Source organism: Macaca fascicularis, chromosome 2, assembly GCF_037993035.2.
Source record: "Macaca fascicularis isolate 582-1 chromosome 2, T2T-MFA8v1.1".
In the NCBI taxonomy this organism is placed as follows: Eukaryota; Metazoa; Chordata; class Mammalia; order Primates; family Cercopithecidae; genus Macaca; species Macaca fascicularis.
Genome location: NC_088376.1, coordinates 35,521,887 through 35,535,931, shown reverse-complemented (window position 1 = coordinate 35,535,931; position 14,045 = coordinate 35,521,887). Strand labels below are relative to the sequence as shown.

Sequence of the window (14,045 nt, the reverse complement as noted above, 5' to 3'; positions counted from 1 at the left end):
TATAAAAACCTTGAAAGACAACCTAGGCAATGCCATTCTGGACATAGGAATGGGCAAAGATTTCATAATGAAGACGCCAAAAGCCATTACAAAAAAAGTAAAAATTGACAAATGCAGTCTAATTAAACTAACGAGCTTTTGCACAGCAAAAGAAACTATCAACAGAGTAAAGAGACAACCTACAGAATTGGAGAAAATTTAGCAAACTATTTGCATCTGACAAAAGTCTAACATCCAACATGTATAAGGAACTTAAAGAAATTTTTTAAAAAGTAGGCCAAAGACATGAACAGACACTTTTCAAAAGAAGACAGACATGTGGCCAACAAGCATATGATAAAAAGCTAAAAATCACTGATCATTAGAGAAATGCAAATCAAAACCACAATGAGATACTATCTAACACTAGTCAGAATGGCTGTTATTAAAAAGTCAAAAAATAACAGATGCTAGTGAGGTTGTGGAGAAAAAGGAAGGCTTATACACTCTTGGTAGGAGTTCAACCAATGTGGAAAACAGTGTGAGGATTCCTCAAAGAACTTAAAACAGAAATACCATTTGACCCAGCAATCACATTACTGGATATATACATGAAGGTATATAAGTCGTTCTGCGTTCTACTATAAAGACACATGCATGCATATGTTTAGTACAGCATTATTCATAATAGTGAAGATGTGGAATAAATCTAAATACCCATCAATGATAGACTGGATAAAGAAAATGTGGTATATAAATACCATGGAACATTATGCAGCCATAAAAAGAATAAGTTGATTTCTTTTGTGGGAACATGGATAGAGCTGGAGGTCATTATCCTTAGCAAACTAACGCAGGAACAGAAAACTAAATACCACGTTTGTCACTTATAAGTGGGAGCTAAATGATGAGAACACATGGACACATAAAGGGAAATAACAGACATGGTGGCCTACCAGAGGGTGGAAGGTGGGAGGAGGGAAAGGGTCGGGAAAAATAACTAATGGGTACTAGGATTAATACCTGAGTGACGAAATAATCTGTACAATAAACCCCCGTGACATGAGTTTATCTATATAACAAACTTGCATGTGTATCCCTGAATTTAAAAGAAAAGTTAGAAATAAATAAAAAATAAAAAATATATGATTACCATAAAAAAAAATAAAATGTAAATATAACCTGGAAAACACAGGTATGGAAGGTTAATATGGCTTGAATCAAAGCACCGTAATTGTCTGCTGGTTTAACTCATCTTAATGAACGTTTTTCTTCAGTGTAAACATCAATTCCATATTTAGAATTGGAAACCAATTCTGTGTTTAGCTTAACAATAACCCGCGACACTCAGACCAACTCAGTTCTGTGTTTAGAACTGGAAACCAAAAAACTCATTAGAGCTCGCTGGATGCATTTTGTATGCTCCCTGGGTTTCATTGAGGAATTCTGAATGTTTGGTTGCCTGTGGGACTTATGGTGAGGCTTGATTTTAATGTTTTTCCACTTACCTCCCTGCTTCTCTTACAAGTTCTGACAAATTGGGAAAACTCAGAGAATGTTTTCTAAGCTAAACAAGAAGCAAGTACCATTTTTAAATTCACCTTTTCATTTTGAGATAATTACAGTTTCACATACAGGTATAAGAACATACAGATCTCTTGAATCCTTTGCCCAGTTTCCCCAATGGTAACATCTTGCAAAACTAGAATACAGTATCAGGACCAAGATGTTGTCATGAATATAGTCAGAATACAGAGCATTCCATTCACTACAAGGATCCTTCATGTTGCCCTTTTATAGCCACATTTAGTTTGCTTCCACCCCAGCCTTCTCATTAACTCCTGGCAACCACTAATCTGTTCTTCATTTTACAATTTTGTCATTCCAAGAATGGAATCATACAGTATGAAAACATTTGACACTGGCTGTTTTCACTCAACATAATTTCTCGGAGATTTATCTACGTTGTGTTTATCAGTAGTTGGTTCATTTTTATTGTTCAGTAGTATTCCTTAGTCTGGATATACTACAGTTTGTTTAACTGTTTATCTGTTGAGGGACATCTGGGTTGTTTCCAGGTCTGGGCTATTGCAAATAAAGTTGCTGTAAACATTTGTGTAGGCTTTTGTGTAAATATAAGTTTTCGTTTCTCAGAGATAAATGCCCACGAGTGCAATTACTGTGTCATGTGGTAGTTGCATGTTTAGTTTTTTTGGAAACTGCTAAACCTTTCTATTTTTTGTTCTCACCAACTGAGTATGAGTGATTCAGTTTCTCCACATCCCCTCCAGCATATGGTGGTGTTACTACTTTTTAATTTTAGCCATTCTGATGGGTTTGTGGTTTTAAAACCACCCATTGTGGCTTTAATCTCAGTTGCCCTGTTGGTGAATCATGTTGAGCATCTTTTCATGTACTTATTTGCCATCTTATGTCCTCTTTGGTTCATGTCCTGTGTCCATGTCCTAGATCACCTTTTTTACTATTGAATTTTGAGAGTTCTTTATAGATTCTAGATACTATCCTGTCAGATATGTGGTTTGTAAATATTTTCTCCTACTCTGTATCTTGTCTTTTCATCTTCTTAACCAGGTCGTTCACAGAACAAAAGTGTTTAATTTTAATGAACTCTAATTTGTCAATGTTTGCTTTTATGGGTCATGCTTTTGGTGTCAAGTCTAATAACTCTGCCTAATCCTATATTCTGAAGATTTTCTCCTATAATGTGTCTCTGAGAGTTTCACATTTTACATTTGTGTCTGCTTACATTTTGAGTTAATTTTTGTATGAAACTTAGGTCAAGGTTCATTTTTTTTTTTTTTGCCTGTGAATGTCTAATTGCTTCAGCAACATTTTTTTTAAAGGCTATCTTTCCTCCATTGAACTGTTTTCGTGCTTTTCTCAAAAATCAGTCAGACATTATTTGTGTGGGTTTATATGTGGGTTGTCTCTTCTGTCCTAATTAGCTATGCGTCAGTCTCTCTGCCAGCACCACACAGTCTTGATTACTGTGGTTACATAATTAATCTTCAAATAAGCTAGACTGATTCCTCTCAGGTTAGACTTCTCTTTCCAAATGTTTCAGCTCTTCTGGTTCCTTTGCCTTTGCATATAATTTAAAAATAATCTTGTCCATATCTGCAAACATTGAGAAAAATTGATATCTTTACTATGTAGAGTTTTGTATTCTGTGAACCTGGTATATCTCTCCGTTTATTTCACTTTTCCTTGATTTCTTTCATCATCTACACACATCGTCTCATCTGTGTGTAGTTTTCAGCCTACAAGTCCTATACATACGTATTTCAGTTTTGAGCAATTATAATAAGTATTGTGTTTTTAACTTCAGGGTCTATTACTAGTATATAGAAGTTTAGTTTTTTGTTTTGTTTTGTTTTTGAGCTGAAGTTTCACTGTTGTTGCCCAGGCTGGAGTGCAATGGGATGATCTCGGCTCACTGCAGCCTCCGCCTCCCAGGTTCAAGCGATTCTCTGGCCTCCGCCTCCCAAGTAGCTAGGATTCAGGTGCCTGCCACCACACCTGGCTAATTTTTTTGTATTTTTAGTAGAGACAGGGTTTCACCATGTTGTATGTTTATCTCATACCCTGTGGCCTCGCTGAACTCACTTATTAGTTCTAGGAGTTTTTTGTAGATTGCTTGGGATTTTACATAGATAATCATGTCGTCTGTAAATAAGGAACAGTTTTCTTTATTCTTTTCTGATATACATGCTTTTTGTCTCCTTCCTTTGTCTTACTGCACTGGCTAGAACTTCTAATACTATGTTGAATAAGAGAGGTGAGAACTGACATTCTTACCTTGTTCTCTGTCTTTGGGGAATATTAGGTATAATGTTAGCTATAGCATTTTTATAGATGTCCTGTTGTGGATGCCACCACGCCTGGCCCTATATCATTATATTTGATGTATATTTCTTCTAAATGACATATAGTTGGGCCATATTTTTAATCCACTTTATCTTTGTCTTTATAATAACTGATATGTTAGGGCTTAAATCGGATATTTTATTTTTGTTTTCTGTTTGTTCTCTCTGGTTATTGCTTTTCTGTTTTCCTTTTCCTGCATTCCTGTGGGTTAATTTAACATTTTTAGAACTTCATTTTGATTTATTTATAATATTTCTCGAGTGTATCTTTTTGTATAACTCTTTTGGTGGTTGTTCTAGGTATCACATATACTTGTTTATTTATCTATCTAGTTACCTTTCTCTCTAGATCTTATTAAAGTCTATTGGTGTCATCATTTTACCAATTTGAGTCAAGTATAGTCATTTTACCTTCCTTTAAGTTCCTTTTACTCTCTCATTTATAATACAATTGTCTTGGGTCTGGCGCAGTAGTTCACGCCTGTAATCCCACACTTTGGAAGGCTACGGCGGGTGGATCACATGAGGTCAGGAGTTTGAGACCAGCCTGGCCAACATGGCGAAACCCTGTCTCTACTAAAAACAAAACTTAGCCAGGCGTGGTGGCGTGTGCCTGTAACCCCAGCTATTCAGGAGGCTGAAGCACAAGAATTGCTTGAACCCAGGAGGCAGAAGTTGCAGTGAGCTGAGATCACCCCACTGCACTCCAGCCTGGTAGATAGAGACTCTGTCTCTAAATAAATAAACAATATAATTGTCTTAATTATTTTCTCTAAATACATTTAGAATAACATCAGGGTTATAATTTTTGCCTCCACCATCAAATATACTTTAGAAAATTTTAGAGAAGAAAGCAAACGAATTTTATTAGCCATATTTTTGCTTATTGTGTTCTTTCTTCTTTCCCGATTTTCCAAGGTTTCTTCTATCTTTTCCTTTCCATTTAGAGAACTTCCTTTAACCTTTCTTTTAGAGTCTAAAAGTGACAATTTCTGTTTTGCTTCATCTATGTCTTATTTCTTCTTTTTTCCTGAAAGATATCCCCACTGGATATAAGTTTCTTTTCTTTCAGCACTAGAAAAATATTGTGCTACTTCCTTCTGACATATATACCTCCCTGCTATAGATAAGATGTCATTTTTCTCTGGTGCTTTCAAGATGTTTTTATCTCTATTTTTCCAGAAATTTAATTATGATGTGTGTTGGTATGGATTTCTGGGATTTATGCTGCTTGGGATTCACCCAGTTTCTTGAATCTTCAGGTTTAGGTCTCTTGCCAAATTTGGGATGTTTTCAGCCATTGTTTCTTCAAGCACTTTTTCAGCCTTACTCTTTCTCTTCCTGGAATCTGGTGATGTGAATGGTAGATCTTTTGTTATAATTCCACATGTTCCTATGATGCTGTTCTTCTTCTTCTTTTTTTCTTTTCCAGTTTGTTTTCTTTCTGTGGTTTAGATTGGGCTGTTTCTGTTGTCCTATCTTCCAGTTCACTGATTTTTTTCCTCTGTCCCCTCTATTCTGCTGTGGAACCCATCCACCGAGCTTTTTATTTGAACTGTTATGTTTTTTACTTATAAAATACCCATTTGGTTCTTCTTTACATCTTCTATTTCTTTGCTGAGGCTTTCAATTGTTTTAATTGCTTCAGTTGTGTTTGTAACTGCTCACTGAAGCATTTTTATCATGGCTGCTTTAAAATTTTGCCAGAAATTCTAACATCTCTGTTATCTGGGTGTGTTAGTCCATTTTATAGTGCTATAAAGGAATACCTGAGACTGGGTGATTTATAAAGAAAAGCTTCGTTTGGCCCATGGTTCTGCAGGCTGTGCAAGCCTAGTGCCAATATCTATTTCTGGGAAGGCCTCAGGAAGCTTACAATCATGGTGGAAGGTAAAGAGGGAGCCAGCACATCACGTGACAAGAGAGGGAACAAGAGAGATAAGGGAGGACATCCCAGACTCTCTTAAACAATCAGATCTTATGTGAACTCATTACTGCAGAGAAGGCATCAAACCATTTATGAGGGATATTCCCCCATGACCCTCACACTAAGTTCCACCTTCATGTTTCAATATGCGACTTGGAGGAGACAAGCATCCAAACTATATCACTGTGTCTCTTGATTTTTTAAAAATTCATTTTGAATTGTTCCAGGTTTTTGGTATTATGGATGATTTTTAAAATTGAAACCTGAACAGTTTTATATTGTGAGACTCTGGACCTTTTTAAAGCTTCTATTTTAATTGGCTTTCTTTGACACCGTTCTGTCAGAGAAAGGAGTGGCATCACCTCATTACTGCTAGGCAGAGAGAGAAGTCCAGGTTCCCCTCCCAGCTTCCATCAGTACCTGAAGAGGATGATGCTCTCATACTGCCAGGCAGGATGAAAGTCCAGGCATCCCATTTGGACTGCACTAACACTTCATAAGATGGGTCGGGGGGACTTATTACTGGCCAGTGGGGAGGAAAGCCTCAGGTTTTTACTTGGCACTGTCTGATACCTTCCTGGCAGGGGTGTTGGGGCACCTCATTACAGTGCTTACCAGGGAGGAAGCCTATGCTCCCCATCCTGTCTTTGCTGGTGTGAGGAGGGGTGGGGGCCAGTGTTTTTTCTGTGGTATCTGGCTGCAGTAAAGTGGTTATTCTCTAAAAGATTTTTGGCTTGCTAGGCTGCCCCTTTGCTGATCCTTTGGTTAGAGAGATTATGCTTTTGTTGGGGTGCTTTATGTTTCTGTTTTGTTTCGGTCTGTGCTCGCTGACATTTCCAGGTTACTAGATTCTTCAGCTGCTGGGAAGAATCTCAGCAGCTGAGATAGATGAGGCAAAAAGAAAACCTAGGAAACACACCACTAGGTTATTATTTTGGACCTGAAGACTACTTTTTCTCTACCTTTCAGAGTCTTCTTACGTTTGTTTTATAGATAATGCCCAGGGTTATTAGTTGTACTTAACAGAAGAAATAGGGAAAAATATATCAATTCCATCCTTGTTAGAAGCAGAGGATATCAGACATACTGATTTTCTTAGTCTGTGTAGGCTGTGTGTAAGCCACAATGCAGAGCTCTCTGGGAAAACATGGATTGGAGAATGGGGTCTGGAGCCAAGGCGGAAGCAGAGTCTCCTCCATTCCAGATCTAGGACTTGGGACCCACATGCTCTAGTATGTGTACAAAACACATAAAGTTAACAATTTAGATGAAGTAGAACAATTCCTCAAACCCCACAAACTATCAAAACTCACTGAAGATGAAATAGACAACCTGAATAGTTCTACAACTATTGTTATAAGTTGAATTCAAAGTTAAAAAGCTCCTGAAAAAAAGAAATCTTCAGGCCCAGATGGTATTACTGGTAAATTCTACTAAACAGTTAGAGAAGAAATAACACCAGTTTTACATATCTCTTCCAGAAATAGAGAAGGAGGAAACCCTCGTCAACTCATTTTATGAGGCCAGAATTATCCTAATCCAAAACCAGACAAGAACAAATCATAGACCAATATAGATGCAAAAACCACCAGCAAAGTATTACCAAATAAAGTCTAGCAGTGTGTAAAAATAATCATACAGCATAGTCAAGTAGGGTTTATCCCACAAATGCAAGCCTGATTCATATCTGTAACTTGATAATTTAAAATAAATTATTATAATCTCCCAAACTAACAGTGAAAACTGCATGAACATTAAAAAATCACATCATCATATCAATTGATGCTTTGGCATTTGACAAAATTCAGCATCTGTTTATGATAGGAACTCCCAGCAAACTGGGAATACAAAGGAATTTACTCAACTTTATTTTTTTTTTTTTTTTTTTTTTTTTTTTTTTTGAGACGGAGTCTCATGCTGTTGCCCAGGCTGGAGTGCAGTGGCGCGATCTCGGCTCACTGCAAGCTCCGCCTCCCGGGTTCACGCCATTCTCCTGCCTCAGCCTCCTGAGTAGCTAGGACTACAGGCGCCCGCCACCGCGCCCGGCTAATTTTTTGTATTTTTAGTAGAGACGGGGTTTCACTGTGGTCTCGATCTCCTGACCTTGTGATCCGCCCGCCTCGGCCTCCCAAAGTGCTGGGATTACAGGCTTGAGCCACCGCGCCCGGCCTAGGAATTTACTCAACTTTATAGAGAGTATTTTTAAAAATCTAACATCATACTTAATGATAAAAGACTAAATGCTTTTCCCCCAAAACTGGGAATGAGGCAAGAATGTTCACCCTCACTATTCCAATTTATGATCATAGAAGAATTCCTAGCCAGTGCAGTAAAACAAGAGAAAAAAAGAGCATGTAGTTGGGGGAAAAAGAAGTAAAACTGGGCCTGCTTGTAGATGACAATGTGAGTGTATGCAAAATCCTAAGGAACACATCAAACAAAATGAAACAGCCCTCCCAGAACTAATACGTGAGTTTAGCAAAGTTACAGGATACAAGGTCAATACATAACAATTTTAGTTTTATATACAAGCAATGAACAACGGGGAACTGGAAGTTTTAAAATACCATTTACAATAGTTTTTTTTTTTTAAGTACTACTCTATCAAAACACTACAATATCCACATGCACTCAAAGCGATAAAATAAATCAAAGGAGACCTAAGTGAATATGTAGATTAGAAGACTTAACAGATGAAAGATGTTAACCATCCTCAAACTGATCTGCAGACTTAAGGCAGTTCCAATCACAATCCCAAAAGGATGTTTTTATAGATAAAGACAGGCTGATCCCAAAATTTATATGGAAATACAAAAAAAACTAAAGTAGCCAAAAGAATTTGAAAAAGAAGAAAGCTCGATGAATCACACTACCCAATCTTAAGACTTACTCTAAGCTACAGTAATCAGTAAGCAAAAGACATGTAGATCTTTGGAGCATAAGAGAGAGTCCAGAAATAGATTCATAGAAATATAGGCCAATTGATTTTTTACATAGGTGTAAAGGCAGTTCAATGGAGAAAGTTACATCTTTACAGTAAATAGTGTTGCAGCAATTGGACATACATAGGTAAAAGAGTGACCCTTGATCTAAACCACACACCTCACACAAAGTTTTAACTCGAAATGGATCATAGATCCAAATGTAAAAGGTAAAACTGTAAACTTTTAGAAGAAAACATAGTGGAAAAATCATTTTCTGGGATTAGGTAAAATGTTCCTAAACATGCACCAAAAGCAAGACCCATAAAAGAAAGAATTGTCAAATTGCTCATATGGCAAATGACTAGTGTCCTGGATATATAAAGGACTCTCTAAATCAAATAGTAAGAAAACAACCCAATTAAAAAATGGACAAAAGACTTTAACAGACATGTCACCAAAGAGGTATAGAGATGGCAAATCAGTACATTGAAGGGGATCAACAGCAATAGCCATTACAGAAATGCAAATTACAACCGTGATATCTCTGCACACTGTTAAAATGACTAAAATAAAATGATACTAAGTGCTGATAGTTTGCGGAGCAACTGGAACTCTCATACACTGCTAGTAGGAATGCAAAATGTACAACCACTCTAGAAAATTGTCAGTTTCTTAATAAATATTTACCACTGACCCAACAATTCTACTCCTGCTATCTGCTTTAAAAAATGAAAACATGTCCACACAAAAACCCATATACAAATGCACAGAAGCTCTATGAATAATCTCGCAATGGCTCACGCCTGTGATCCCAGCACTTGAGGAGGTTGAGGCGGGCAGATCACAAGGTCAGGAGTTCAAGACCAGCCTGGCCAATATGGCAAAACCCTGCCTCTACTACAAATACAAAAATTAGCCAGGCATGGTGACGGGTGCCTGTAGTCCCAGCTACTCAGAGGCTGAGGCAGGAGAATCGCTTGAACCCAGGAGGCAGAGATTGCAGTGATCCGAGATCGCGCCACTGCACTCCAACCTGGGTGACAGAGCCAGAGTCTGTCTCAAAGAATAAATAAATAAAATTTAAAAATTGGCAGCAACTGAAATGTCCTTCAACAGGCAAATAGATAAACAAACTGGTACATACTTACAATGGAATACTACTCAGATACTACTCAGCGATAAAAAGGAATGAACAGTCAATACACAGAACAATTTAGATGAAGCTCAAAGGCATTAAACTGAATGAAAGAAGTTAGTCTCAAAACAACACATGCTACCTGATTCTATTTACATGACATTCTGGAAAAGGCAAAACTATAGTGATGGAGAACCTGTTCATGGTTGCCAGAGGTTAGGAGTGGGAGGAGGCTGTGACTAAAAAGGGGCAGCACCGGGGAGTTCTGTGGGAGATGGAATTATTCTGTGTTCTTGACTGTGGTTATTCCAATCTATACATGTATTATCATTCAACTGTCCACCAAATGAAAGGTCATTTTAAATAAATAAATTACAGTAACAGCACAGCAGATTGCTGCTGAACTGTCCCCACACTGAAATTGTCCTGAGAATTTTCTAGTTTACCTATAAGCAGCTTCACTACCATGCACTTAGCCAGGTTTCCATGACAGCAGGCAATTCGCGGGCCTTTGAGTGGTTTCGCAGTAAGGCAGTGGCTTAGGTCAGCCATCTTTACCTTAGACATTAAGACATCCAAAATAAATGATTTTTCTGGGAAAATAAAATGTCTTTCTGAAATATTTCAATTTTAACTGTAGCATTCCACAAGTATGTGGTTAGGCTGGTGTGTATCAAATGAATTAACTCTTCCATTTAAAAATACTTAGAGTAAAGCTTGTGAACAATCTCTGGCCTAGAGAGTGTTTTCGCCAAACTATAAGACTGTTACAGCTTAGCTCCTCCTTCATTTTGCTGTCTTTTGTTCCCCTATAGGAGGTTGTGGCTCACCGGATTGCTGAAAGCCGCATTGCCATTGAGAAGATCCGCTTGTTGACTCTGAAAGCCGCTCACAGCATGGACACTCTGGGCAGTGCTGGCGCTAAGAAGGAGGTGAGGCTACCTTCTCCCCTCGGACCACCAGCTGCTGAGCCTTCTCCAGTTCTCTCCACCTGTTGGACATTTCAGTTTTCATGGCATCTCGATGGCACTCAGAATATTGGAAGCCCCCATGTGATTGTGGGTTATAAATTATAAATGCCTGTCACTTGCTAGTCTCCTAGCAAGTGCTTTAGGGAATGATTTTTGGGAGGGAGAATATCTTCAGCATTCTTAAGATACAGCAACAAAGAGTGGGGGAAATCATAAGTTTTACACAGCCCTGGAACTGCACCCACTCTGCCACTTTCTGCTAGCCTTGTGATCACAGGCAAAGTACTTAACCTTTCTGCCTAAGGCCTAGGGTTCTTGTGAAGAGTAACCAAGATAATATACATAGAATGTGCAGCAGCCACCCACAGTGGCTCTCGCCTGTAATCCCAGCTACTTGGGAGGTGGAGGTGGGAAAATTGTTTGAGGCCAGGGATTTGAGACCAGCCTGGGCAATATAGTGAGACCCTGTCTCTTAAAAAAAAAAGAAAAAAAATTAGCCGACATGGTAACTTGTGTCTGTAGTCCCAGGGAAGCTGAGGCAGGAGGATAGCTTGAGCCCAGGATTCTGAGGCATGAGTAGTGAGCTATGATCATGCCTGTGAATAGCCACTCCACTCTATTCTGGGTGACAGAGTGAGAGCCTGTCTCAAATAACAAAACAAAAAAATGCACAGCATGATACTGCTACATGGTAAATGTTTCATGGAAGAGACTTCTCATCCTCTGCTTTCTTATATTTCTGGCTGATATGAAATAAAGACATAATCATTTAATTCTAAAAGCCCATGAAACTGCTAAAAGAAAACTGATTAGAGGCACAAAGGCCCTTGGACTATTTTTATGATCCCTAAGGTAATGAGTGTGATTTATCAGCTGCCTGAAATCCTTTTGGAAACAAGGCAAGTTAGAAATAAATGGATAAAATGTGATTTGGAAGAGGTGTCTCTTTCCAGAGGGTCTGTATTGACTGAAATACGGCCATTAACTGCATTGCAGCAGGATCTCTTTGTTGGCTTTTGTTAAAGATCCTGTTTGAGTGGTGACTTGGGTGTGGGAAAGTTCCCTTGTTTCATTTCCCAGTTTTGCCACATTGTGTATAGTCTAAGAAAAAAGCATTCTTTTCATATCTTGCTTATGTAGATTGCAATGATCAAAGTGGCTGCCCCACGGGCTGTCTGCAAAATCGTTGACTGGGCCATCCAGGTGTGCGGAGGTGCTGGTGTTTCCCAGGATTACCCTCTGGCCAACATGTGAGTAGATGTCATTTAAGAATCATCTACATTTGATAGGCACGGAGGTAAAAAATCTATAGATGCCTTGACAAGAATTGCTTACATTTAGTTTCAGTGTAATTGAAGGCTAAATGAAGTGATATACATACTTTAATATAGAGCTGAACACCAAGAAATAGTTGCTCTTATTATTACAATAATCGTTTCATTCAATTATGTTAATTTTTACACTGAGGTGACCCACCGAGAATTCCTGGGCCATAGACACAGCATGGGGTTTCGCTGAATTTATAGCGGTACATGTCAGTGACTATCTAATATCTAGATCCTGATTACTGGGAGGTAGGAGCATTCTCCATTCCCCATCTGTCTATCTCCACACATAATTACAGCGTCTCCTTCTCTGTCATACTGGACATAGAGTCTCATCCTTCATCTATTTTTACCCTTAAGAAAGAACTAAATATATAGTATCATACCATTCACTGCCTGTTCTAAGTTCTAGCAACATCTAGTAAACTATAGGAAACCAGGAATGAGATTAACTCCACTGTACTTTGCCATTTAACTCTCCGAAGTTGGGAACTTTAAGATGGCATTGCAGAAGCCCTTTAGCTTATTTTCCTGGTACTCTTTTTCTTACCGTGACCTTGGTGGGATTTAAGAACTAATATAGTCTTGTTTTACAATCAGAGTGACTGACGTCAAAGTATCATGTTCCTCTTCCATAACTCCCTGTGATCCCTGGTTCTTTTGCTTTTTCAGGTATGCTGTAACCCGAAGTTTGCGTTTAGCAGATGGACCTGACGAAGTTCACCTTTCAGCAATTGCAACAATGGAGCTGCAGGACCAAGCCAAAAAGCTGACAGCCAAGATGTAAGGAGAGTGGCACTGCCACATCCCACTGGCAGAAACTCTCCTTCATACAAACTTCACTGGCTCCAACATTTGAATCTCATATTTTTGCAGCAGTTTGAGCACAGGGTTAATTATTCACTTGTGGTAAAGATTATAGCATCTATTTTGATCAGTGGGTTTTATAATTTCAAGGGTCACACAGGGTTGAGTTCAATAAGAAATGCTGTAGCTGTTGTCATTCAATCTAGTGCCTTCTTGAGGCCAGGAGTTTGGGAGCAGCCTGGGCAACACAGTGAGACCCCCATCTCTACAAAAAAATTTTTAAATGAGCCAAGTGTGGTGGCACATGCTTGTAGTCCTAGCTACTTGGGAAGCTGAGGCAGGAAGATTGCTTGAGTCTAGCAGTTTGAGGTTACAGGAGCTGTGATCATGACATGGCCTCCAGCTTGGGTGACCGAGTGAGACTCTTTCTAAAAATAAAAACAAATAAAAAATAAATTTCTTCTTGGGGTGGGGTGGAGGTGGGGAGCAAGAATTTGGCCTGGGCTCTGATCCCTTGTGTGTTGTGGGCCTCTTTAACATTGCCACTTTGCCTTAACCTCACTGTACCTCACTTTACTTTGCATGCATTGGTGTTAATATTTTAATCTTAGAAGACGCTGACCCACTGAGGGTTTGTTGTGAGAGTCCCTGAAGCCATGTAGAAGCACCTTGAAATCTGTGAAACCACAATAAAGTACTTTATAAAAGGTATCCTTATTTGAAGTGGACAGATCTTACAACTCGAACTATTTAGCCTTATGATTAATTTTAAAAGTTGTGATTTAGAAGGCAGGATTGTTTTTGAACATTAGGAATTAAAGGCTATATCTGGTCCTTACAGTTTTGTAATGTGTTTCTCTGTCTGAGGAAAGCGGGCTGGATTGGTTGCTGATTTGTTTTAGTTAATCTATTGTCATGTATCTGGCCCTCCCTAAGGCAAGTCACTCCATGTGATCTGTACTTACCTCTCTCCCTTCCCTGAATTTAGTCAGATAAAATTATGTTAAAAAGAACACCAAGGATTGTTTTGAAAAGGAAAAAAGTCTCCAAAGGATAAAGTGAAAAGATCAATATCAGGATCAGGGCCCCA

The 14,045-nt window shown here is 38.6% G+C and overlaps 1 protein-coding gene across 1 annotated transcript in view; it reads left to right on the top strand.

The window, feature by feature from the left end:
- ACAD11 (acyl-CoA dehydrogenase family member 11) overlaps nucleotides 1-13,793 on the top strand; it is a 98,146-nt gene extending 84,353 nt beyond the window's left edge. Inside the window, exons 18-20 of the mRNA XM_005545782.5 lie at nucleotides 10,668-10,784; nucleotides 11,964-12,073; nucleotides 12,821-13,793. Of these exons, the coding sequence (XP_005545839.3) occupies nucleotides 10,668-10,784; nucleotides 11,964-12,073; nucleotides 12,821-12,935 (342 nt within the window). The 3' untranslated portion in view covers nucleotides 12,936-13,793. The remainder of the gene's footprint in view (nucleotides 1-10,667; nucleotides 10,785-11,963; nucleotides 12,074-12,820) is intronic.
- Nucleotides 13,794-14,045: the final 252 nt, after the last annotated feature.